The sequence below is a fragment of the Acomys russatus genome, chromosome 18, assembly GCF_903995435.1.
Source record: "Acomys russatus chromosome 18, mAcoRus1.1, whole genome shotgun sequence".
NCBI classification, from domain to species: domain Eukaryota; kingdom Metazoa; phylum Chordata; class Mammalia; order Rodentia; family Muridae; genus Acomys; species Acomys russatus.
In genome coordinates, this window is record NC_067154.1 from 18,153,335 (window position 1) to 18,181,181 (window position 27,847).

The 27,847-nt window shown below is 41.9% G+C and overlaps 1 protein-coding gene across 1 annotated transcript in view; it reads right to left on the minus strand.

Annotated features, from left to right (window-relative positions):
- Cog3 (component of oligomeric golgi complex 3) overlaps positions 1–27,847 on the minus strand; it is a 54,335-nt gene that overhangs the window by 18,397 nt on the left and 8,091 nt on the right. Inside the window, exons 2-16 of the mRNA XM_051160842.1 lie at positions 27,666–27,812; positions 24,098–24,159; positions 22,879–23,044; positions 22,223–22,297; positions 20,934–21,026; positions 19,513–19,638; positions 17,579–17,659; positions 13,669–13,712; positions 12,842–12,968; positions 11,906–11,997; positions 10,566–10,705; positions 8,569–8,729; positions 6,575–6,680; positions 3,967–4,091; positions 1,291–1,380 (exon numbers count right to left, since the gene is read on the minus strand). Of these exons, the coding sequence (XP_051016799.1) occupies positions 1,291–1,380; positions 3,967–4,091; positions 6,575–6,680; positions 8,569–8,729; positions 10,566–10,705; positions 11,906–11,997; positions 12,842–12,968; positions 13,669–13,712; positions 17,579–17,659; positions 19,513–19,638; positions 20,934–21,026; positions 22,223–22,297; positions 22,879–23,044; positions 24,098–24,159; positions 27,666–27,812 (1,635 nt within the window). The remainder of the gene's footprint in view (positions 1–1,290; positions 1,381–3,966; positions 4,092–6,574; positions 6,681–8,568; positions 8,730–10,565; positions 10,706–11,905; positions 11,998–12,841; positions 12,969–13,668; positions 13,713–17,578; positions 17,660–19,512; positions 19,639–20,933; positions 21,027–22,222; positions 22,298–22,878; positions 23,045–24,097; positions 24,160–27,665; positions 27,813–27,847) is intronic.

Below are 27,847 nucleotides of genomic sequence, written 5' to 3' on the forward strand. Positions count from 1 at the left end.
AACAATGCTTACCAAGCTGAAGGTTTCCTCAGACATATAAGCACTTATAGCATGTAGGAAACAGAATTACATAAAGGATAGTGGTCTACAGATAATGGGGTCAGACGGCTCAAGGGCTTAAAAGAGAGGAGAGAGGTACAAGGGGCTGCAGTGCAGCACTGCCTCTTCAACTAAGCCAGCCCTTCCTCCCAGGGAGCTGAGAAACACGCTCACTGTACAAAGCCTATGGATAATGAAGAACTGTGTGGGGATAAGGGCAGAGCTCACCCAGTCAGCCACTTGCTTCCTGGCATGTTTGCTACATAAAGCCACAGTCTGTATCTTACCTCAGCTCAGTAACATTTACTGTTACACAGCTTTAAACTCAGCAGCTGTTTTAACCATCTCCCCCCCACCTCGCGCTGATCTTAAGCATGAGCTCTACCTTTCACTAATCATAAAAATGTGAGAACTGAGTCTTGCAAACATTATTTAAACCTAACTCTGCCCATCCAGGACTTGTTTGTTCCAAGCTCTTTTAGTGGAAATCCTCTCAGTGGCATGAACAAAAGGGCAAACAGTCACAAAGGCAGAGCATTTCTGGTGACACGACACCAGACTCTTTTATCAGAAGACCTTTCTCAATTATTTGAAGTTTTTAAGTTAGAAACTGAATTTGTAACTCTGGAGTTCATAGGTCTCAACACTGCAAATGATGGAGACATTCTGGCTGCAACTAACTCTCAGCACGTCAACTCTACAGCCTGTGGCATGCTGGGAGAGCTGTGTCGGCAGCACTGCTGGCCCTGCTCTTCTTCCTGAAAAGGTCGAAGCCGCTAGTCAAGTCCCTGAGCCTGTGCTGATCCAAAACCATAGCCACGCATCATGGCACCTACTCTAAGTCACACAGCACAACGAGCAAGCCTGCCTGCCCTCCAGCTGACCGACCGATTCCTCCACTGTAGGGATGATGAACTGCTTTTTTCCTTGAACACACTTTCTTGGTATTGTGGGGAAACAGCAGTACCATTTCCTCAGCCACTAAGGCAGAGCTCGACATCCTTGTCCTATGCCACTAGACCCTCAGCACCACTTCAGGTATACCAGCAAAGTCAGATTCTCTTAGTGCAGTCAGTCCTCAGTGGGCACTACAGTGAAATACCAGTTTCCTTCAAAGGATCTCAAAATTCTCTCCTACTAAACAAACAAATCTTACTGCTAACTGGCTTTAACTTTCTGTGACTCTAAATAAATGAGATGTTGCATAATACTATTATAGGTAATAAAATTTCACCTAGTGCTTCATCAAACCTTGTTTTTGCTGATTGCCTCTGATGCTCCTAGCAAGGACTGTATGCAGGCAGACAATGCTTCCTGTGATAATCCTTGGAACACTGCCCTCTGGTGGAAGAAGAGAGAAACATCAGCTTGTAGTCACAGACCAAAAAAAAAAAGGAAAATACTAAGGAAGCTATGAAAGAAAGGAACAATGTTTACTTCCATACTTGAGCCATTTTCCCTCAGATTTTTTTTATTTCCATTCAACCTTTCTGGACTGGCACATGGCTTTGTAATGTGCACTTATATCTGGAAATGCCCTTTACTAAACACGGCAGTACCTACTCATGGCCAGGAGTGTGCTGGTCACTAGGAGGTAGGTACAGGGGTCAGTTAGGCAGGCAGGGTTAACTTCAATATGTCCATTCCAGCAATCTCATGTAATATGCTAGAACTGTCTATATCATACATGTTGGCCTCAAGCTGCAGACCATCTTTCCTCAGTCTCCCCAGTACTGGACTCGCATAAGGATGTGCACCACCACACCCAGCTAGTGAGTGGGCTGTCAAACACACCTCAGTGTGTCTTCTAAAAATGTATCCCAGGTGACTACAGATGATGTGTTAAGAGTCACATGCATGGCTCCTCACTGCAATCTTCTTTTAAACAGGAGGAAAATGGAAACAATCAACAGGGCAAAGTTGAAAATTAAAAAAACAAAACACAGTAAGTTGTAGAAGACTATGTGTAAACACAGAGCATTCTGAGGAATTTGGTTAAATCCTTATAAGTGAAGGCTGGAGAGATGGCTTAGTGGTAAGAGCACTGGCTGTTCTTAGAGGACCCAGGTTGGATTCCAGGCACCTAAACAGTGGCCCACAACCATCTATGACTCCAGGTTTATCTGTGATGCCTTCCTCTGGCTTCCTCTGGTACCAAGCACAAACGTGATGCCCAGATATACATGCAGACAAAACACATGTACACATACAATATTTTTTTTAAGTATAAAGTATAATTCAGTGGAAGAGGCAGGCTTGGTGGCACCTGCCTCTAACCCCAGTGCAGGACAGCATCAGTGACATTATCAAGAAGGAGGCCAGCCTGGACTACAAAAGAAAATAAAAGGTTATATACCTCAGAGCCAGGCGCGTGGCTCCTATTTATAATCCTAGCACTCAGAAGGCTGGGATGGGATTGCTGAGAGTTCAAGGTCAGTCTGGGCTACACAGTTCTAGGGCAATATTGGCTATAGAGTGAGTCAGCTGCAAAAACCGACAACAAAAGATATGAGGTAGGTGAAAAAAGACCAGGTAAGCCTGAAGCACCAGCAAACCTCCTAGGTCCAGCTATGCCTTGGCTGACAACCTCTCAGCATGTCCAAACGCTTTACACACTGAGGTCTGGGGTAACAAAAGGAGGGTGTGCAACACGACTCTTGCACATTTCTCTTGGGGTCTTGGCTCCGAAATAGGAAGTTTCTGAACCCTGGTCTCATGCATTATTCCCTACTGGGAACCTAAAGAAGCAGGGATGTCAAATGTCCTCCTAGCCCACACTGGAAGAACCATGAACCACAGTTTAAGTCAGAGTAATGTGCTTGTCTGATGCTATGAGACAAGTGTGAGACCGTACTTGGTCTTAATGAAGCGCGCGCGTGCGTGTCTGTGTGTGTGTGTTGAAAACCCCAACCTCCACCCACCCCCCCAAAAAGGAAAGAGAGTTGAAACCACCAAATTTATAAAACTATTTTGCTTTAACATAAACCACTGACAGCAAATACGTAGCTAAATGTGCCATTGCAAGGAATAACAATTATCATTAAGTCAGCATGCTTAAAATAACTGTTTCCCAAAATCAATGCATGGCCTAAAAAGGTGCTTTTTTAAAATTCTGCTAAATTCAGCAAGTAATCAAACTTAGTTGGCTCTGAACACAGGCAATCTCACACCTTGTTAAAGATGCTGGCTGAAAGTTAAATGCAAAACCAGATTTACAGGGATTGGGTCTGGTGGTGCCCCGCTGAAATTTCAGAACAGAGAGGCTGAAGCAGAGAGATCTGTAGGTTCAAGGTCAACTAGAGTTAGCTACTTACTTAGCAAGACCCTGTCTCAAGAACAAAAAACAAATTATAGTGGCTACATTTAATACTAAATATTATGCCAATGTGTCATCCCAAGGTATTGTTCCACATTCCTGCATCTCTCTTCTTCACGTAAAAACAAAAGCAGACAAATTCATCAGTAGTTTTAAACTTATTTGTGATCATAGACTCCTTTAAAATTTGATAAAAACTATAGTCTTGGTCCTCAGAAAAATACAAATACAAACATATTAAAAACTTAACCACAGTTCCTTAGGCCCTAAATTAGATAAAGCCTTCAAGTTACCACCATTTCTAAAAATCACAACTGTAAGATATCAACAGAATACTGCAGCAAGCTCTTAAAGTAGAACTTAAAAATAAATATTCCAAGCAAATCCTAAAATAAGCAAGTCACAGTAAGGACATAAGAATTCACACACGTGCTGGGCGTCGTGGTGCACGCCTTTAATCCCAGCACTCGGGAAGCAGAGGCAGGTGGACCCCTGTGAGTTCAAGGCCAGCCTGGTGTACAGAGTGAGTCCAGAACAGCTAAGGCTACACAGAGAAACCCTGTTGGGAAAAACAAAAAACAAAAAACAAAACAAAGAATTCACACACATACATCTATGCATCTGTATAATTTGGAGAGACAGACGAGCGTCCTTCGCACTGTGGGGTACCACATCCCGTGAAGATCTGCTGGAGAAATTGTGGTCTGCGGTCTAGGACTGAGGGAGTCTGTTGAACCTAAAACCCAAATGGAAGAGAACATATATTCCAGCCCTGTGGGTTCTGTCATACAGTAATTTACGTGGCAGCTATAAACTATTGTCATTGGCTCTCAATGGCTAGAAGACATCAAGTTCCCCCACTTAGTGTTTAATAAAGTCTAAACAAGCAAGGATTAAGACTGAGAAAATGTGGAGTACACCTGGACATACACTCCCAGCCATACACATATATGTTTATGCTCCATACCTCTCAATCCTAGTTATTTTTCACAAACCATGACCAATAATCTTTATGGAATAAATCATCAGCATACTTATGGAACACAACCAGATTCTAGAAGGCGGATCAATATTCAATGGGCACCAGTGAAGGTAGAAGAGTGACAAGAAAACATTTCTTTTTCCAGTACAGGGGACCAGACCCAAGGCCTCACGCATGCTGGGCAAGCACTCTCTCACTGCACAGTAGTCTCACCCAGCCCCTCCTTTTTAACCTTCTGAAACAGGACCTTGCTAAGTTGTTCACACTGCCCTAAACTCACCTTAGTCTCGGCAGGTCTCCAACTTGTGATCCTCCTGACTCAGCTCCCAAGTAGCTAGATTACAGGCCTGTACCAGGCCTGGTAAACTGGGGCAATTTTAAACAGGAACATGGATCAGAGCTAGCTTGCCTGGCACCTTGCCCTCGGTTCTCAGCTGTATCACTTAACAGGTCTGGTTGGTATATTAGCTCCCAGATGGTAGAGCTGTCCCCGCCACTGGACAGGTCAGAAAAAGCAGGATTTGGCCAGTGGGGATTTCCTGAACAGAAGGACACCTTTGCAAGAGAATCACAGCACTTCAGTATCCAAAGTCAAATTGAGAGCATCCACAAAGGTGGAGCTCGGACACATCTCTGGGACAAGAGGTGATACTCATATATAAACTATTGGAGGACACCTTGAGAAACTTTACAACATTTTTAGCAGAGTAGTATCTTGTGGTTACATAAGAGATGTCCTCATTCTGGAAAGATGCAATATTACTCAAGAGTGTCAAGCAAGGATACTAATAACGTGTCTGGCTGCCCAGTGTGGTGGCACATACCTTCAATCACACCTGCCTGCTCTTCCTCAGTCAGCTCAGTTCACTCCTCTGCCCCCATTAGCTCCTTAACACTGGCATTGTCAACGCATCCCCGACCCCATACTTCCATACAATGGTTAGACCCTGCCCTGGGGTGATCTACAGACTCTAAGCACCAGCCCTCCTACTACAGTTCAAGAACAGTGCTTTCCAATAGAATTATAGTAAATCAGAAATGTGGTATATTAGGCTGGAGAGATGGCTTAGAGGTTAAGAGTGCTGGCTGCTCTTCCAAAAGTCCTGAGCTCAATTCCCAGCAACCACATGGTGGCTCACAACCATCTGTAATGAGATCTGGTGCCCTCTTCTGGCATGTACATGCAGACAGAACACTGTATACATAATAAATAAATCTTAAAAAAAAAAAAAAAAAAAGCCGGGCGCAGTGGCACACGCCTGTAATCCCAGCACTTGGGAGGCAGAGGCAGGCGGATCTCTCTGAGTTCAAGGCCAGCCTGGTCTACAAAGTGAGTCCAGGATAGCCAAGGTGACACAGAAACACTGTCTCAAAAAAGAAAAGAAAAGAAAAGAAAGATGCTATATTAAAATGCCACCATAAAAAGTAAAGACAAATGGAATGTTAATGTTTTATTGAATTTAATAAATCTCAAATATCAATTTAAAATATATCTAATGTAAAAATTCCTACCATAGTAATTTCCATTTTTTAGTTCATGCTCCGTCTTTGGTTCTGGTATGCAGTTAACTTGTCTAGGGCATAGGATATACACTTGTCATCCTTGAAAACACTATCCACATTCCGTATGCTCAGTGGAGGGTGGCTGAACACTGGAAGGCACAGCTCTAGATCCCTTCCCTGTTGGCTGGCTTCTCTGTTGTTATGATAAAGGCCCTGACCAAAACCGACTTAGGGAACAACGGGCTTCTGTGGTCTTGGAGCTACTGGGTCGTAGTCCATCACTGAAAGGAAGCCAGGGCAAGAGCTCAGGCAGGAACCTGGGAGCAGGAAGTGAAGCAGAGGCCCTGGAGGGATGCTGCTTCTGGGCTTGCCCTCCATGGTTTCCTAACTCTGTTTTCTTATACAACTCAGGACCACCCGTCCATGAGTGGTGCCACCCAACTTTGCCTGACTCTCTCCTACTCCTTATGAAAACATACCCCAGCTTCCAGACACCGTAGCTCACACTGACCAGGATGCTCTTCCCACCATCTATGCCCCGAAGCTCTACATGGTCTAGGAGCGCCCACTATACCTCATCAGCACTTCGCTCTATGCAATTCCATTTGGGATCTGCCAATCTGCCTCCAGAAAGTATGAGAGCACAAGCTGGTTTTTATGACAGACACAGTAGGCAATAAGGTTAATTATTAACTGAATGAATGAATGCCAAAAGTTAAGACAGCGTAACATACCAGATTTTCTTAAACTGTTGGACTCTCCTTCTTCTAACCGAACATCTGAAAAGGAAGCTTCTGAGGGTGCCTTCTTTTGCTCATCTTTTAAACTCTGTGCAATTTGCTACATAGAGAAACAAAAAAGAACATGCCAAGTGTAGTTTTTCTTAGTGCCTTGCAACACTGGAACTCCTATTTTTTAAAAAAAAGTATCATCCAAAAGTGAAAATACACCTTCATGCTCACCACCTCAACCCTTAATGGTAAAACCTCACATTACATCCCTCTGACATAATGAAGAAGCAAGCATCAGTAATTCAGTATTCTCACCCAATGAGGAGGAGGAGGGACAATGAGACAAACCCTGGTCTCTTCCAGTCGGTTATAAAAATGAAACGCAAAACAAAGTGGAGAAAGAGTCTTAACTTCATTTTTTTATTTTTACTTATTATGTGTCCAGCTATGGACAAAGTCTTTATTCATTTAAAAAAAAAAACAAAAAACAAAAAAAAACTAATGTGCTCACGACTTGGTATCAAGATCTCTTAGGCTGGTGTGCAGCAGTGAGTCAGGAGCAGAGCACAAGCTTCTCTAACAAGGGCCTCCTCTGGCTCCCAGCCCCACATGAGGTGACTCACAGCCACCTGTGACTCCAGCTCCAGGGGATCCCAGGCCCTCTGCTGGCCTCCACACATATGTAGACACATATACACGTAAATGAAAACATTTAATTTTAAGTATTCAAACTACTTTCAAATGATTAATGTGACAAAAGTATTAACAACTGCTGACTCTCAAACACTGGGTATCTGAATCTTGAATTTTAGGTGAGAAGTTCTATTATGATTGGGTAAAACCAAAACCACCCTTATCTTTCAGAGTTATCTACCAATGCATTTATAGATTGAGACAACACCTGAAACAAATTCACCCTACAACAACTAATGGGAGTGAGGGGTAAACATGAACAAGACACTGAGCTGGGTTCATGGAGTTCATTGCACTATTAACTATATTCTTGCTTTTTTTTTTTCTGTTGTTTTTTTGTTTTGTTTTGTTTTGTTTTGTTTTGTTTTTTGGTTTTTCGAGACAGAGTTTCTCTATGTTAGCTTGGCTATCCTGAACTCACTCTGTAGACCAGGCTGGCCTCGAACTCACAGTGATCTGCCTGCCTCTGCCTCCCAAGTCCTGGGATTAAAGGCGTGCACCACCACACCCAGCTGTTCTTGCTTTTATTTGTAAGTTTTTACTTAAAAAGCTTACTCTAATTAGCTTTTAATCTAAAATTAGATTCTAATAACCTGGTCATAGCATTAATATCCTAGGCAGTCTTTGAACTCTATCCAAAGGTCACAGAAAATGAAGGCACAAGAACAGTGAGAAAGGTTATTGTGACAACTGGAGCCTTCAAACCATAAATCCAAAGTTGGTAAAATGTAATTTTAGAAGTATGACAAAGGGCCATGCCACCAAAATTAACTATGGTGACTGCTATATTCATAAAAAACTAATGGGCTTAGTAGTTCTGCCTCTTATATACCACTCACGAAGAAATGTAATAAACTGCAGAAAGCACTAATTCAATTTAAAATGTGAGAATGCAGCTGGGCGCGGAGGCACACGCTTTTAATCCCAGCACTCAGAAGGCAGAGGCAGATGGATTGCTGTGAGTTCCAGGCCAGCCTGGTCTACAAAGCGAGTCTAGAACAGCCAAGGCTACATAGAGAAACCCTGTCTCAAAAAAACCAAAACCAAACAAACAAAACAAAGTGTGAGAATGCCTATGTCCTGCCAAAAGGGAAAAAGCTGCATAGAATGCTTAGCAAACAAGCATAAATTGGCAATTTGTGTTCAATTCTTTAGTTTCATTTCCTTTGACTTTCATGGCAAGTACATTTTGATCTTATATTCTGAGTGATAGTTTAAAGAGCAATATTCTGTCTTAACTAGCATGAAACATTCACAAGCCGCGTGGAGCAGGGAGCGGATGAGTTCCGGTGAAGAGCCCCCACCTCCATCATGACTAGCTTATCAGGATAGGCCAGATCCCCAGGCGCTGGTTTGTAGCCTGTGATGTCCGTCTGAATGTAGATGTGGGTTCGGTACACAAGCCTCTCTTGTACATCTTCCAACATCTGCTTTACTCCAGCTGCAAATGCCCCCAGCTGTTCAGCTTTAAAGGAAACAAAAAGCCATCATCCAAACAATGTTTCAAAGACTGTGGCTGACTCTACTCCAGTATGACTTAATGGTCTTAGAAAACTTTAATAGAGAGAGAGCTTTCAATTTCCTCAGGTTTCACATGGGGAAATAAATTGGCCCTCCATCTTCTCCCCAGCACTCTTTTTTTTTTTTTTTTTTAAGATTTTATTTATTTATTTTATGTGCATGAGTCCTCTAACTGCATTACACCTGCCTGAAGAGGGCATTAGTCACATTATACATGGTTGTAAGCCACTATGTGGTTGCTGGGAATTGAACTCAGGACCTCTGGAAGAGCAGACAGTGCTCCGAACCGCTGAGCCATCTCTCCAGCCCCCTCCCCAGCACTCTTGAAAATGTATTTCTATTATTTACCTTCATAACGAATCTGGGTTTTAAGAGTGCAATGTACTAGCTGGGCGCAGTGGTGCGCACCTGTAATCTCAGCACTCAGGGAGGCAGAGGCAGGCAGATCTCTGTGAGTTCAAGGACAAAAGGAGTCCAGGACAGCCAGGGGCTACACAGAGAAATTCTGTCTTTTTTTTGGGGGGGGGGGGGGGGACTGCACTGTACTATGTTAATTCATAAAGCTTCAAACAAACAGTAAAAGATAGGTAAGGCAGCTCGCTAACAGGGCTGTCACTCCACATTTTACAAATAAATTGACCCCACGTGTTTACAAAGAAAAAAGTGAGACTTGACTTTATATAGTATTTTTCCCTTTGTACAATGCCACTGATGTTAAAAGGTGAATCAGCACTGTCCTTCAAGGTCCAGGACTAGTATGGAAACACTCACAGCACTTTTACGTCAACCTAACTTCAGAAGGGCTGAGTGTGAGAGATCACAGCACAGAATGAACTAAATGCAGAAAAAGCAACTAAGAGCAGCATAGCACCCACTGGTGGAATAGATGCCACCAGCAAAGACACTAGTTCAAAGGGATTTTTTTTTTAAGTTATCAAAATCACGTTCCTTACTGCATTCCAATCAAAGAGAAGTTAAGTGCTACTGAGAGACACACTGCTCTTCGCTGCAGTTTGAAGATGACAGAGCATCACTGCCTGAGCATGCCAGATAATCAGAAGCATCAGGTGGGCTGATCCAGTGGGCTAGATCCCTAACAAAAGCCAAAGCTCAGTTTTCTCTGGACCCCAAATGCCAAAATGAAAAGTAGTATTTTACTGCTGACTTTACCAGATTTTAAAATTCTTATCTGTTCATTTGTAGCATTAAATGGTTCTAGGTGTAGACGCACCTTGATTTGAAAAGGAGAGAGATATCAACTCAAGCTCCACAACATTAGCCTTCTACTTTAAAATTTTAAAACTTAAAAAAACACTGTGTGGTGGTGGTACACACCTTTAATCTCAGCACTTGTGAGGCAAAGGCAGGCAGATTTCTATGATTTCAAAACCAGCCTGGTCTACAAAACAAGTTCCAGTACAGCCAGGACTGTTACACAGAGAAAGCCTATCTCAAAAACCAAAAAACCAAAAAACCAACAAACAAAAAAAAAATTAAGTACTTATAGGGGCTGGAGAGATGGCTCAGAAGTTAAGAGCACTGTCTGTTCTTCCAAAGGTCCTGAGTTCAATTCCCAGCAACTATAGTGTGGCTCACAACCATTTATAATGTGATCTGGTGCCCTCTTCTGGCCTGCAGGCTGACATGCAGGCAGAAATCTTTTAAAAGTTAAGTATTTATAAACTGAGCTGTGGAGGAAAAAGTCCTATTTTTTTCCTCACACTCACTGAGCCACAGATTAAGTAAGAAGTCCTTTAAAGCAATCCCTCCTGTGTATTACCATTGTTCTGTACGTGGTCTTCAAGCACTTCGTTTTTAAGAATCCCACAGAGCTCTGATAAAGTCTCTAAGTGAATGACATGGATGATCAAAGGCCGGAACACATCATACAACGACACGCACAACTTCTCCAAAAGCTCACTAAAAGGAAGAACAAAATAAAGTTGTTAACAGTAAAATTTTCAGGATTTTCCCAATGTGTTTAAAGTTCAGCATTATTTCTTCTAGCCAGTTAAAAGAAAAAATATGGGAAATGATAGCTAGGCACACGACAGAGTGAGGAGAGAGAATGAGTCTGTAAACTACTTTTGCTTTAAAAGCTCAGAATCCACTTAATCTATAACAGCTAATTCAAATTAGCTGCTCCCAGCCACAAGTCAACTGATTGTACACATAGTTTAACAAAAGTTCTTTCAAAATAGATTATTCCAGTAAACATTATTCCCTTTTGTATTCTACATCACTGCCGATAAGTTACACACACACACACACACACACACACACACACACACACACACACACACACACACACTCTCCAGGTTCAAACTTAAAAAAAAAAAAAAAAAACCACTAGTCAGGCGTGGTGGCACACACCTTTAATTCCAGCATTTGAGAGGCAGAAGCAGGTGGATCTCATGCATTCAAGGCCAACCTGATCTATATAGTGAGTCCCAGGATAGCCAGGGCTACACAGAGAAAATCTGTCTCAAAAAAAAAAAAAAAAATCAAGTACCTTGGGCCTATACCAAGTACTTGGAGGAGTTTTAAACATTTTAAGAGAAAACGTTAGGCATCTGTTGTTCAGACCGTTAACAGTGGCCTGCTATACACAGTACTTCACCAAGGAACCACCCCAACCAAAATGAGGAAAGACATTTTTCTCTTCCTCAATATGAGTCATAATCTTGGGATCTTTCTGAGTCTAAATTAGCCAACATGAGGGAATCAAGTGACTAACAGTGGACCTGAAAGTCACTTAGAAAAACATATATTACCAAACAGCACCTGTAATGTAAGTACTCCTCATAGTTAGATGCCCAGCCCTTCTAAACTGGAAGGCCGATCACGCTGGTGTAGGTGAGGGCATCCAGACCCCAGGACTGAGCTTAGACTCAGACTGCTTGTTATCATCCCATAATGTCTCCCAACTTTTACTACAAAAGATATGAAGGCATGCTTGCCTTTCCACTACAGATTTGAGAAAGAATCCCAATCAACAACATGCACAGCAGAGCTCAAACACGGCAGCTAACTTAGACTGCCCCTACAATCTATCAGTCCACTACAGACAACAGCAAATTCAATCCTACCCACAAGAGCTGGATCCCACGTATCACTTACTCTAACTTTGACGTTGGCTTTGTGAAAAATTCATTGTAAAGTTGGTGCTCATCTTGGCATACATGGACCATAAAGGCACAGCCACTGCGAACCTGCAATAAACAAACACATCCCACCTACAAAGACGCACACTCCAGCTCTTAGGAAATGAAGCCTATACTTCGTTCGCAGAGAGATTACATACATATGTTCATATGCAACTTTCTGGAAGACAGAAAATGGCTGGTTCTCAATGGATTACTGCAAAATAGGACCCAATTTTTAATTTCTTACTACTTTATTTTCTAAACTCTTGATAACAAACATGATTTTCTGGTTGAAAGGAGGTACTTTTAAAAAGAACTTTTATGTGTTTTTCTAAAGTATGAATTAAAATCACACTAAACAAAAGGCCATTTCTGCACCAAAAGACCAAGCTGAGGGATGGTGGCACAAACATGCAATCCCAGCAATCAGAAGGCTGAAGCAGGATAAGCAAACATCAAGGCCAATCTAGGTAGGTTGTATAGTGAGTCCCTATCTTTTTTTTTTTTTTTGGTGAAACCCTATCTTAAACCAAAAGACACCTAAATATTAATTTTCAACATAAATCTACTAATTCTGAAACTTCATCTTCCAAGAAAATATACATACTTGTAAATCTTCATATTTATAATAATGATGATGATGATGATGATGTGAGGTTATTTTACAAAGTTGAAGAACTAATTTCCAGTATGGAAATAAATGTTGATTTGGGGAACAGAAGGACAGCAACTTGCTGAGTCCTGACTGACTTATTTTCCCCCACAAGCTGTGTGCTACAAAAATAAGGTTAGAAGCGACTTCTCAGAAAGCCTCAGAGACACAGAACTTAGGAAAGAGCACTGTTAAGCAGAGGGTAGATCAGCAAGTATCAGATGCCAAAGAGCAGAACTTGCCCCAGCAGGCGCTTACCAAGGCACAATGGTCTCTGTTGTTCTGGCTGGTCAGCTCCGTGACAGTACAGGCAATACTGGGGCCCAGAAGGAGCTCGCGCTGATCGAGGTAACACTGGTGGATATCATCGAGCAGGTGCTGGTATCTGACAGAGGCAGATGAAGAACAGAGAAGTATGGTATGATTCCTCTCCTGTGGAGGCTAGATTTACACACACACACACACACACACACACACACACACACACACACACACACACACACACACCACACACACACACACGACATCAAAGTAGAGGGGGCCAGCTGGGGGAAGGAGAGGACTACAAGGAACAGAGAAAGAGAAAGTGTGTGTGGGGAGGGGGGATGAATAAGGTCAAAGTACAAGAAATGCTTAAATTAAAATGTCTTTCTGAGCCCATCACTATGGACAGTGAATATACAGTATTTTTAACTAGGGGGAAAAAAGAGTAAGATTGTACTATACCCTTTTATTGCAAATACACAAATTACATCTGATCTTAATTGCAGGCTTCTAAAGCCATAATGGTTGCTCGCCTCTCATTTGCCCACACTAAACACTCAGGAATAGAGACACAGAACAGAAAGCACAATGAACTGACACAAAAGGCTGGTCTTTAAGGAAGGATTCTCTTCAACAGAGACCTCACATCACATCTGCCTGAGTGAGGAAGAAGGGAACTCTGCCCCTGTCAGCAGGAGAGGCTTGCTAAGTCAGGCCTGAGGCTCTGCTCTCTCAGCACACTGCGTGGCCCAGAACAAACAGGGAGGGCAGAACCAGACTGGCAGGGCACGGCAAAAAGGCAAGAGCTGCTAAGTACTCACTCGGGTATCTTTTCAGACCGCAGCTCTATTTGTTCAATAAGAGCCTGTGGAGTGAAGAAAGACACACTATAAGTCCACCTGTCTTAACCGTGCTTTCCATTGCTTGCTGGTTATACTGGTATCCCTCACTTAAGTAACAATGTGAAAAAGTTAAAAATCATAAAAATAATATAGGAAGCAATCATGCTTAATACCATAGTATACACTTTTCAGGTTGTTTAAATTATATATATATACCCAATTAGCACATTTTCTTTCATTTTCTTTATATGTTTGGGTGCTTTGCCTGCACCTGTGTCTGTGCCCCTGAGTCCTGGTCCCCATGGAGGTCAGAAAAGGCCATTGGATCCCAAGCCTGGAACTGCAGACAGTTGTGAGTGCCATGTGTGTGGTAGAAATCAAACCTGGGTCCTCCAGAAAAACAGCCAGTGTTCTTAACCAATGAACTATCTCTCCAGCCCCGTATTTTCTTTTTAATCAAAGCTGGAATTATACTATATAGTCAGCTCTATAATCTGTTTTTTAATAACATTCCATAAATATTTCTCTATCATTAAACACTTTTCAATGATAAAACACACGAAAAAAAATACAGAAAGCTTTATACACCACCTGGTACTAGTAAACACTCAATAAATTATTGCAAGCAGCACTTGCAGCATTACCTAAAGCTGGTTACGGCGGCATATGCCCACACTCCCGGTACTTGGGAACGTGAAGCATCCGGGGCTTCCCGGCCGGCCAGAGCTCAGTGGTGGCTTTGAAGCCAGCAGGAACTACATATGTAACTTCATCCCATCTCAAACAGCAGCAGCAACAAAAATTAAATAAATGAATATAACATCATACAAAGTGGTTGCCTACTACCCTGAGGGTAGATACACTCAAAAACCACCTGTTGTGTTCAGTATTTGCCACCAGAGCCACAACCACTAAACCAATTCACAGTCTGGTGTCAAGTACGACAGTGTCCTGCTATTCAGAGCCCAGGCAGGAAGGGTCACTTCTCCAAGAGTCCATAAAGCAAACTGGTGTAATGAGTTACCTAGTTTTATTTTTTTTTTCCAAAAATTTTGTTTATCTTTATGTGTATGGACGTTTTGCCTGTGTGTGTGTCTGTGCACCATGTGCCTGAAGGGGCCAGAAGAAAGCATTAGATCCCCTGGGACTGGAGTCACAGACTCTTGGGTAGCCACCATGTAGGGCTGGGAATTGGCCCTGGGCACTCTGGATCAGCAGCCAGTCCTCTAACCATTGGGCATTCTCTCCAGCCTCCGAGTAACTCCTCTGTAAGCACAACTTCCTGGGCACTTCAACACCCTGAATCAGAGAGGTATACTTTATGTTTCTGATGCGCTGCTAAAATACCAAAAGAATGTGGTAAAGCCACTAATCATTAGGCCATCATCTATAGTCACCCACTACGCTAAGTGCCATTTCTTTCCGAATTAAATATTAAATATTGGCTTTTAGCTAATAGACAAAGAAACCAATCAGGCATAATCCAAATCTCCTCATCACCCTATTCCTCAGTCTTCTATATAAACCAAGTGCCCTCTCCTTTAACAGCTGATTTTCAAGGAAGAGCATGAAGTCCTGTCAACAAAAGTGCAATGTTCCTTGTAGTGACAAAAAGAACATATATGTATAAGCTCCAATTAACTATCTCAACTGGTATAGCCCAACACTGGGTTGGGCCATTCCTCCCCACTTCTAATTTAATCAGGATAAATACACTGACCAAGTAAGGTGCATACACTGCCTTGAACATTCAATGTGCTATCAGAGCCTTGTCCAGCTCCTAAGTCTCTCCTGAATGGCTGCAAACCTTGCTTGTTATGGGCCCTCCTCCCTACTTCAAGACTTTTCTTCACTGTAATCCATTTCTTTTAACTGCACCTGTAACCTATTAAATGGTAATCTGAGCCGGGTGTGGTGGCGCACGCCTTTAATCCCAGCACTTGGGAGGCAGAGGCTGGCGGATTGCTGTGAGTTCGAGGCCAGCCTGGTCTACAAAGCAAGTCCAGGACAGCCAAGGCTACACAGAGAAACCCTGTCTCGAAAAAACAAAAACAAAACAAAACAGTAATCTGACCAAAGGATTCTGCTATTTCAGACAAGTCATTTGTTTCCTATTTCTCATGTAGCAACCTGTTATGCAACACGCCTTGTCACTTTTCCTTCCCACTCTAATAACATACTATAGTCCAGTTATAATAAATTAAATAGGAATCCCCCCAACTAGATGTATGTCTTTCATGTCTCTAAAATCATCCCTTAAAATAGAAATATTGTTCCCTGTATAAAACCTTCAAGTCTATTAAAACCTGAACTTGGCTTCTTTATACATCTGTTTAGTGTGTGTGCTGGATAGTTTTGGTTTCTTTTTTAAGATTTATTTATTATGTATACAATTTTGTGTCTGCATATACACCTGCATGACAAAAGAGGACATCAGGCCTCATTATAGATGGTTGTGAGCCAACATAAGCTGCTGAGAATTGAACTCAGGACCTCTGGAAAAACAGCCAGTGCTCTTAACCTCTGAGCCATCTCTCCAGCCCAGTGCTGGAGTTATCTGAAAGGAGGAAGCCTCAGTTGAGAAAACGCTTCCATAAGATCAAGTTCTAGGCAGGCCTGTAGGGCATTTTCCTAATTAGTCACTGACGGGGAAGGCCTCAGACATTATGGGTGGTATCATGCCTGGGCTGGTGGCCAAGGTTCTATAAGCAGGGAGCAAGCCATGGGAAGCAAGCTAGTAAGCAGCACTCCTCCACAGCTTCTGTATCAGCTCCTGCCTCCAGGTTCCTGCCCTGCTTGAGTTCCTGTCCTAACTTCCTTTGATGATGAACATGGAAGTGTAAGTCAATTTGATCTTCTCCTCCCCAAGTTACTTTGGCCATAGTGCTTCATCATAGCAAGAATAACCCTAACTTAGACATGTGAATACATGTATATGTGTCTGTCTGTGTATCTATGTATATCAGTGTCTATGTGTCTATGTGTCTATGTATGTACATCCTGCAGCAGTCAGTTGTCCTTCATCAGGGATTGGACTCAGGTCATAGGGTTGGCAGCAAGGGTCTTTACAGCTGAGCCATCTCATCAGTTCCCCAAATCCTCTAGAAAGTGCCCTGAGTGTTGGGGGTTGGTCTGGTGCTATGTGTTCTAATGATAATTATTGTCTCCAAGATCTGGTTGCTGCCCAAATGAGCAGACACTCACATACCCCAAAATTATGTCTGTAGCCTTATCTTCCTATTTGACCAATAAAAAGCTGATACCTGGGCAGGGCCGGAAGAACGTAGGCACAGCAAAGGTTCCAGGCCTAAGGGGAGAGAAGGACCTTGGGAAGGAGTAGAGAGGAAGAGAGGAGAAGGACGAGGCGGCCATGGGTTAGGTGGAGTCAGAAGCACATGTCCACCGTGGATAGAGGATTTAGCCCAGATGGTGAACATTAGCAAGTATTGGGTTTATGAGCAGTAGGTAGCTGGTTATAAACTATGAGAAGCAGATGGCATGGGACTGGGGCAGGGGATGAGATACCTGCCCCAGCACGGGAGGTAGTTTAGGGGATTAATAGCTGTCCTGTCCCAGGTGAACCAAAGCTATTTTATCTGTCTTTTCATTGGTTGCTGGTGGGTTAGAAAACACTGTTGTAATAACTATGGGCTAATAATAAACATTTATTAGGCCATACTTCTAAATTAGCCACAACGCCTGAGCATCACAGGAAAGGCAAAGAGCCTCCTGCTCTATAGACTTTAAATGCTAAAATGTGAAAGAGAAAATGCCTTCCTTTCAGTCACGTTCATTCCCTGTGATAAACAAAAGAGTAAGGCATGGAAGACGTCCAAAGGACCGGCTGAAGTTTTTCACAACAACATTCAGTATGTGCCAACAGACTTACTCTGACTTTAGGGGCAGCAGCTCGAAATTTCACATAAAATAGTGTGAAGGCATTGTCTGCATTCGGTACTGATGAGGGGTCCTGGCAAGACATGGATAGAGAAGGGACAGAGAGAGAAAATATTAGCAAACAAGCAATCACTCAGAAAAGAACAGAAACAACTTCCTACATCTCCTGTCTGGCTTCTACACTTACCAAAAGCTTAGAGAAGAAAATCCCAGAGAGATGATAGGTTGCTATTGTTAGGGCTGTCATCTAATCAATAAAGCTACCACCTCTCCCTTTATAGCTAAAATTTATCCTGTATTAATTGAATTTTGGCACCAAGGAGAACGCATTGAGTATAGGACACTGGCCAATTTTTTTTTAACATCTCTGGCATTCAAGTGCTTGTCCTTGAGAAAGTCTGTTTTTTGCGGGAGGTTTTTTGTTTGCTTGCTTGTTTCTCAAGACAGGGTTTCTCTGTGTAGCCCTGGCTATCCTGAGCTCACTTCATAGACCAGGCCGGCCTTGAACTCACAGAAATCTGCTTGCCTGTCTCTGGAGTCCTGGGGTTATAGGTGCATACCACCACACCCAGCAAGAAAGTCTGATTTTAAATTTCCTTTACTTCTTTCCCCTGCCATATAGTAGGGACTGAGTCCAAGGCCTTGCACATTCTAGGCACTGCCCGAGCTGAAGCAGCATCTCAGTCTCCCTTTAAGCTGGTTTGGTCTTCCTTTACTTTGAGACAGGTCTCAATGAGTTAGCTATACAGACCTGGCCTTAAGTTTCTTATCCTCCTGCCTCCATCTCCCCACCAGTGTAGGTACAACTGAAAGGTGAGCTTAAAACAGTAAAATACAGCCTTCATGGCTTTGTTTCCTTGGAGAAGAAGTCAGTGACCATCCTAGACAGCACTACTCCTACTTTCTAACCTAGTCCGTGCGTGTTGCTTTTTCTACCTAGCCATCTACTAATTTGTAACTAATTTTCTTCAACATTTTTATTAGTTATTATTTCTAAATATGACAGCGAGGACCTCATGAGCTCTCTTTTCCACACTACAGTTTCTAATACAACACTAAACATTAGGACACACTCAACAGAGATCTGTACGCTGCAGGGTGTGGTAGTGCATGCCTATAACCCCAGCATCAGAAATGAAAGAGGACCACAAATTCCAGGCTGAGCAACAGTGATGCCTTGTCTCAAAATCCCACGGGCTGAATGCATAACTCAGTGTGGAGTGCTTGCCTGACGTGTCCAAGACTCTGGGTGCACTTTAGAGCACTGTGGCCACGGAGTCTGAGGGTTCAATTCATGTGCATGCACATATACATACATAGAAAAACGTCCCAAGAAATAAGAGTAGAACTCTGCACTATCTGATAAACTGTAAAATGAAATGTAAGCTACTTGTTATCTGAAACATTCTTTCACATTTTTCATAAAAATACTGGCAGGAAATAAAATAAAAAACAATAAAATTGACTAAGTTTAAACGGTAGATAATTTAAAAGAATTTTAAATTTATTTTTAAAAATTCCCCGGGTGCTATAGATTGAAACCAGAACTTTATAGTAGCAGGCAAGGGTTCTGCTAGCTGAGCCATATAGAATATAGTCATATTTCTTTTTTTTTTTTTTTTTTTTTTTTTGGTTTTTCGAGACAGGGTTTCTCTGTGTAGCCTTGGCCATCCTGGACTCACTTTGTAGACCAGGCTGGCCTCGAACTCACAGCGATCCGCCTGCCTCTGCCTCCCAAGTGCTGGGATTAAAGGCGTGCGCCACCACGCCCGGCTTCATATTTCTTTATTACAAAAACTGCAGCATATATTCTTACTTAGTAAGGGTAAAATTTTTAATTATATAGTATTAATTCAAACAAAGATTGTTTAAAGACAAATAAACCAAAAATAAAAATCAAGCTGTCATTAGCATCAGTTAACTCACCCTTTTTAGTAACTGATTTGTGAGAGTCTGCAGGGTGTTCACAGTATATGTCTTCATGAGGTGCAAAGCTTTAGAAAGACATTGTTTAAACTTCAGTAAGTATACGGGATAATCTTTAAAATTAGGCTGTAAAACAAAGAAATTTACAAAAGAAATAAATATTACCAACAAGCCAACTTTCAATGAGAACCAAGGTGTCCTCTATGCAAAGCAATACATGAAGCTCTGTAGATTATTAGCTGCGTGAAGAAGGCTACTTGAATGACTTGATCACGCCCAAATCCTTGGTGCCTGGCACAAAGCACAGGCTCAATCAGCATTCGCAGTTGCAAGCAATTAAATGTCAGTGCCCCATGAACTTTGAGGCTAGTGTTAAGATCCTACTAGAAACAAAATGGAGTTAGCAAAAGTAAGAGCAGCAGGAACTCCTTGGGGGATCAAGAGAAGGATAAAATGAAAGGACTTGTCTTTCTCGGTAGCTCCTGCACCCTCTCCCAAGTAACTCTGTTTCCAAAAGAGTATCTTACACATCCATAAATGAACACCTTAAAATGTCACATCCTGCTGGGCATGGTGGCACATGCCTTTAACCCCAGCATATAAGAGGCAGAGGCAGGTGGATCACTGTGAGTTCGAGGCTAGCCTGGTCTACAAAGTGAGTCCAGGACAGCCAAGGCTACCCAGAGAAACCCTGTTGAAAAAAAAAAAAAGTTCCATTCTTTTAGGTAGATAGGATAAAGCTGAACCAGTGAGGGCCCTTTTCACTCCAGGAGATCCTCAAAAGTCAAAAGTACTGTGTATACCACTAAGAACAGCAGTAAAAACAGCATGTTACAGACATAGAATCATCCCTCAGTATTCAGACGGCACTAGTTCCGTGACCCCAAAGGATAAGAGAGTACCCAAGCCGGGTGTGGTGGCACACGCCTTTAATCCCAGTACTTGGGAGGCAGAGGCAGGTGGACTGCTGTGAGTTTGAGGCCAGCCTGATCTACAAAGCAAGTCTAGGACAGCCAAGGCTACATAGAGAGATCCTGTCTTGGAAAGAGGAGGGGGGGAGGACCCAAATGCCTTAAGTAAGAAGGTGTAGAAACTGCATATACCAAATGCACATCCCCTTACACTTTACATCATCACCAAGTTATCTGTGAGACTAATGTAACGCAAATGCTATGGAGACAGCAATTATGCTGTACCATAAAGGGAATAACTACACGGAAAACAGGCTGTACATGCTCAGTACAAACAAAAGGTTCTGTTTAATCCTTGCGATGCACAATTGGATGCACCCACACAGGAGAAAGCCATATAGAGAAAGAGCTGACTATATCCTCCCCCCACTCCCGGAAAAAAAAATAATTGTATAGCCTAAGTGATATAGTAGAAATGTTAATATTTTAAAGCATAAAAATATGACTTACATGAGATGAAATATATGTTATACAGTCATCTAACTTGGCCAGCATAGGGATAAATCCTTCACTATTCACAGACAATGTGGGAGAATTCAATTTCTTTAAGTAGAAGGAAAAGGAACAATCAATTAACAACAACAAAAAAGTAAACACTGAAAAATTTTTAACTAGAATTAACATATTTCTTTTTAAATATAAGGTTAATAAAACAGCCTTGAACAATCACTAAAATGTCCTCAACTGTGGTCCATGTATAACAACCTAGTAAGTGTCAACCAAGTTAAAAAGAAAAAAGAAAAGGAAAAAGCAGAAAAGAACTCACAAAGTTTAAAGAGAAAAAACAACTACGTTGCTGTATTAATACATCACAAACCTAGATGTCGCGCTTTCTTTCACTTTACAACATACGTCTGCGTTTGGACCCTGGCCACGTCCTTATGGCTAAAGATTACCTAGCAGTCACAGCACATGCTGAGCATGCTCATGGGGCCTGGGTTCAATTTCCAGCACAGAAAAGTCAAATATTACTAAGCATTTACTCTTTTTTGATACAGAAGTGATTTGCCCATGAACCAATTCACACAGCATCCCACATCTAAACGGCTGCCAGCATTACTTTCATGTCTTTAATATTAGGCTATAGTAATTAAAATTGTTTGAATAATTTAATGATATGATTTATAAATAATTATGACTAACTTACAAGCAGAAACAGAAAGATAATTTACCTAGAAGCCTTTATGACCTGCTTTATGAGGACTATATGTTTTTTCAAACTGAACATGAGAACTGGCTTAAAAGTGTACAGACAATATTATAGAAATGCAACACAGCAAGACTTAAAGCTGGACATTTATTGTCCTAATTTTCACAGCTTATAGGGAAAATTCTAGAACAGGTAATCAACAAAGAGATCTAGGAACAGTAACACAATTTTTAAAATCCTATTTAAATCACATATAAAAAATCCTAAACTCGGCCGGGAATGATGGCGAAGGCCTATTATCCCAGCACTCGGAGGCAGAGGCAGGCGGATCGCTGTGAGTTCAAGGCCAGCCTGGTCTACAAAGCGAGTGCAGGACAGCCAAGGCTAACACAGAGAGACCGTGTCTAGAAAAAACAAAAAATAAAAATAAATCCTAAACTGATAAAGGTATGCCCACTACTCCAATCAGAAACCCCAACAGTGAACAACTATTAAGTTCAAGTATCACTTTGTATGCTTGAAGATTGCTACAAAAGAGAAATATAAAATAAGATATGAATAGCTTTACAGAAAAATACAAAGCACTTACCGTGTTAATCGTCTCCAATTCATTAAAATAAGACAGCTTCTGTTGGATGTGCTCAGCAAGATCAGCAAGTTCCGACTCACGTTTTAAAGAGAAAAACCAATTACTATAAAAATACACGAAATCAGTACCCTAATGTCAAAATTACTTTGAATGGATTTATATATGACATTTAAGTTTAAATCAGATATGACTCCAGAATCATGCTCAAATATTTCTCCATCCATCAACTAAACACAATAACTAGTATCATATGGTCTTTTATAAAATACGTGCCTGCCTTTTAGAAACACATAAAAATAGAAAAATTTCTGAAATGCAGTAACTTCAATGTGCTATGTGCAACTCACAAGTTTAAGTACCAACTTCGCAGGCAGCTGATTACAAACAAGCCCATCATGAGTGCAATCACTGTGCTTATATCTCACAGTGTCAGCAGCAGTGGGCAGAACACACAGCCAGTGCACTCTGCAGCTGCACCAGGCAAGGCAGCCTGCCACTGCCCTGCTGCCCTATAGGGATCTGCATGTGTCAGCACAGTCTCATACAGAGCCACCTTCAGCATCTACTCAGAGAAATTAAGGAAACTAAAACTAAATAGCATTCATCTACTTAAAATTAGTCATTGACCCTCTACCTCTTCCCTGATCCCCAATTACCTGTTCTTTAAGGAGCTGTTCACAGGCTTCGTGTAGAGTTCCTGTCTTATTGGACACAAAAAGATACTGTTTCTGCAATGACTCCAGATGCTGAAGAGCACTGTTCACATCATTCAGTATGGCATCACACTGTTCCTGAAACCCAGACAAGTAATCCCTCATCTGTCTAGAAAACAGAACCAAGAGGGGATTGACAATAATATTTCCCCCAATAAGCATAGTCAATAAAAAATAAGGTCTCACCTTTTCCAAAATCATAAATTTCAGGTGGAAAATCTGGCCTACTGTCCCAGAATGTGTAACACTCAGAACCTCCCCACAAACGGTTTCCCTGCTTATAATATGAGTCCCTGACACCACAGCAATAAAAGAATTAGCCTGAGAGCCACAACCTGGTTTCTTGCATGTTAAGTCAATAAATCGCTGACATTAGCCTTCAAAGATGGGGACACTAGGGCACCCCAAGGCAGCAAGTAAGGTCACTCCTTCAGATAACTGCTACTTCCAAAGATCATGTATGTGAAAAGAATTTCGGATTTGAGACTAGAAGACACTGGTCCAAACTACAGTTCTATCTAACCCCAAATGGCACTTAGTGTTCCCAAGCCTCGCTTTGGTCGTTTGTAAAGTGGAAATGGGAATTTTCCTTGAGGATCGGCTATGGATTAAGTGGGATTGTGCATCCCTAACACACTGCCTAGCAACAGCAGCCATAACTATGTAAGGCACAGTGGTGCACACCTTTAAGCCCACCACTTAGATACAGTGATAGGCAAATCTCTGGGAGTTCGAAGCCAGCCTAGTCTATGGGAGTAAATTGCAGGACAGCAAGGGCTACAGAGTGAGACCTTGTCTCAAAACAACAAAAACATAAACAAAAGATCCTAATGGCCGTAAATAAATGTTAGCTGAACATGAAAGCAGAGCCTATAATCTAAACTCAGAGTGACACTGGTGTCATTCTTCCCCTGCTATGGACATACACTAGCCACACTCAACCTATATGGTCTTCCTGCCGTTGGTGATTCTCCTGAGATAACAAACACCTCACAGAATTCCCGTACAACTTCTTGATCCAAGTCCTTTCTGAAGTTATTTTTCTAAAAGCACTTATAACAAACCCCCTATCCTTGCTCACACTAGTCTTAAGTTTCTTGGTAACTTGAGATGACTATGATGTAAAAATCAAGATAGTCGACAATAAAGGACCCTCACATACCTATATTTAGTTCCTTCATCCTGATCCATCTGGGTTTGTAGCTTTGCAAACCATGAGAAAAACTGGAAAATAAAGAGTATTATTCGGTCAATCAAACTAAAACAGTTAAAGGGCAGGCATTACCTAATTGAATCTTATTTCTAGGGCTCAGCCGCCAATAATTGGCTTTGAGCTTTGTTAAATATTTAACATATATATGCCAGGAAAAGCAAAGGACATGAAAAGCATTGGTCATTTCCAGAAGCAAGTAAGGAGCAATGTTAAAGACACACAAAAAAAAAAAAACAAAAACAAAAAAAACGTATTTCTTCTTAGGAAATTAATACTTGGCTCATAGTTTGCCAAACTTGAAGAATTAACATAGGACGCTGGATAAATCTTAATATTAATGCTACCTAGTAAGAATATAAGCTTGAAAATCACATAGTGAGTTTAGACTATGGACTTTGGGGAGGCTGCAGAGACAGCTCTTCCAGAGAACCCACTTCAATCCCCAGCACCCATAGGACAGCTCACAATGGTCTGTTAACTCTAGTTCCAGGGGATCAAATACTTTCTTTTGGCTTCGGAGGACACCAGGCATGTAACTGGTATGCATACATACATTCAGGCAAAACATCCACACACAAGAAATAAAAATGAAAAGTGAAATAGAATATGGACTTGAGGCTATATCTGTCCCTATACCAATGTTTTAGAAATCATCCTTTTGTTTTATTTTGGTTTAGTTTTTTTGTTTTTTGTTTTTCTGAGACAGGGTCTCTCTGTGTAGCCTTGGCTGTCCTGGACTTACTTTGTAGACCAGGCTGGCCTCAAACTTACAGAGATCCACCTGCCTCTGTCTCCCCAAGTGCTGGGATTAAAGGTGTGCGCCACTGTGGCAGCTAGAAATCACCCATTATTTAAAAGAAGATAAAATCTGGCATGGTCATACATGCCTGCAAATACCAGCACTTAGAAAGCTGAAGCAAGAGAATCACAAGTTCAAAGCCAGCCTGGGATACATAATAAAAGTCTGGGGAAGGGATGGGAGGGAAGGAGAGAAACAGAAAAAAAAAAGTTAATATACCTTAGAAATTTCAGGTGTGGGGATGTGTTATATTTTAGCCAGGTATGGTAGCACACATCTGTAATCTCAACACCTGGGAAGTAGCAGTAGGAAGATGAGGAGTTTCAAGCCAGCCTGGGCTACACTATGAATACGAGACCCTGTCTCCTACACAAAACAAAAGTAGGTTCATATCAGGTTCATGTCTTGACACAAGTAGTTCCACCAGTACATATGCTCACCACAATTCATCCAGCTGGCGCTTACAGTGAGAAAATGTTACCATGTATGTCATAGTAATATTAGAGGCTTCAAACTTCTAAAAAGATGTCAAGTCTGAACTTCACACAGAAGATTTTATTCACACAGAAGGGGAACTTCTGTGAAAGGAGAGAAGGGAGAGAGTGGAGGAAGGTGGGGGAGGACAGTCAAGGAAGGGGAGAGCACAGCACAGTAGCGTTATAGCAACATGCCACGCTGAAATCTGCTATTTTGTATTCTACAATGCTGTGGAAGGAAAAAATGATTGTTTCAAACAGTCCTACAACATTCACACAGTACAAGATCACCTTCTCCAGTCCTCAAAGTGGGAGCCAAGGTCACTAGTACGCAGGCTTGTCATCTACCTGGGCTAACATTTTCTAAGCACTTACTGTGTGCTTGCTGTACACTGTATTTGCATGTGTTATTGTATATAATCATCCTTATTTTACAGACTCAGAAACTGAAGACCCAAAAAGGTGAGTAAGGTGTGGTAAGAACCTCACAATGATGGTAGTAATGGAGCTGACTTTCAGATGCAGGTCAGCCTAACTCCAGCAGGAGCATTTATAGGTCAGCCTAACTACAGCCTGAGCAGATGCAGGTCAGCCTAACTACAACCTGAGCAGATGCAGGTCAGCCTAACTACAGTAGGAGTAGATGTGGTTAGCTTAACTCCAGCAGGAGCATTTGTAGGTCAGCCTAACTACAGCCGGAGCAGATGCAGGTCAGCCTAACTACAGCAGGAGCAGATGCAGTCGGCCTAACTACAGCAGGAGCAGATGCAGTCGGCCTAACTACAGCAGGAGCAGATGCAGGTCAGCATAACTACAGCAGGAGCGCTCCTCTGCTCTGCTTCACTGCCTCCAGAGTTACAATGCATGCATGTATCTGCTTTATGTTTCATTTGGAAATTCATCAACTTTAACTCTTTTTTTTTTTTTTTTTTTTAAACAAAGCCTGCCTATGTAGCCCAAGATGCCTTGAACTGGCTATATATCCAGGCTGGCCTCAAACTGGCGATATTCCTGTCTTAGCCAGCTCTAACTCTCCTCTTCAAGTACTAACCACGCCCAACCCTGCATAGCTCCCAAGATCAGATGAGATCCAGTGTGTTCAGGTGGAATAGGCATAGACAGCTCTAACTCTATAAGCAAGTCAGAAAGAATAAACAGGAGAACATCTATAGAAACTCTACACATTTAGGTTTGTAATTAGCTATAAGAAAATACCAAAATGCATGGTAAATTACTGTAAAATAATTATAAACTTTCAACTAAAGAACACATTACGGATTTTAGAAAATTACCAAGCAACAAGTAGAGAAGGGTGTATGAATGTGATCAAGGTATACATATTTTTATAAAGATTTATCCTTATTATCTTTTTTATTTTATTTTTAATTATTTTATCTGTATGAGTGCTTTGCTGTGTGTAGCCTGTGTACCTCATGCTACCTGCAGATGTCAGAAGAGGGCTGTGAGGAGCCCAATGTGGGTGCCAGGAATCAGACCCAGATCCCCTGGAAGAGTAGCCAGTACTCTTACACTAAGCCATCTCTTCAGCCTATTAGGTTACTCTATTATCTTATATTTTTATCTATATTGCCAATATAATTGGACAATGCGGTGGTCTGCATGTAAAGGGCCCCGATAGGCACATAGATTTGAATGCCTGGCCACCAGGGAGTGGCATTACTAGAAAGTGTGACCTTGTTGAAAGAAGTGTGTCACTGGGGGTGGGCTTTGAGGGTTCAGATATTCAAGCCAGGCCCAGTGTCACTCTCTTCCTGCTGCCTGCTGATCCAGATGCAGAACCCTCAGCTCCTTCTCCAGCACCATGTCTGCCTGCGTGCTGCCATGCACACCGCACCATGACAATGATGGACTAAACCTCTGAACTGTAAGCCAGCCCTAATTTAATGCTTTCTTTTTAAGAATTGCCCTGGTCATGGCATCTCTTCACAGCAATAAAACCCAACTAAATAGGCAATAAGGTCACTTAAAACAGTTAATAATCAAAATTAACCCAAATCAAGACTGCTCCACAAAGTTCTAACACTAGTGCCCCTCAGGGTGTCTAACCTTTGACACCGTGTTATCAAGTTGTCATCTGCACATGTTGGGCTATGTTCATAGCTACCCTAAGATACATGTGTCCTAGGTGCAAGTTAGACATGCCTATGCTGTCCCCTTCTTTGAGCCTGCATTGAGATACCTAGAAAAGTCCCATGCCCCTAGAAAAGATTGTGCCGTTTACCTGTTGTGCAGTCTCAATTCTTTCTTCCTCCATTCCTAAGGAAGCAAAGCCCTTCAAGAGGATGTCTTCTGTAGATTCAGGCACTACAGCAGTCAGCTCGATGGGGAGCGACTGCGATGCTAAGCTGCATACATCTTCAATTGGGAGCTTAAAAGAGAAAGCCACAAGATATGTAACTTGAA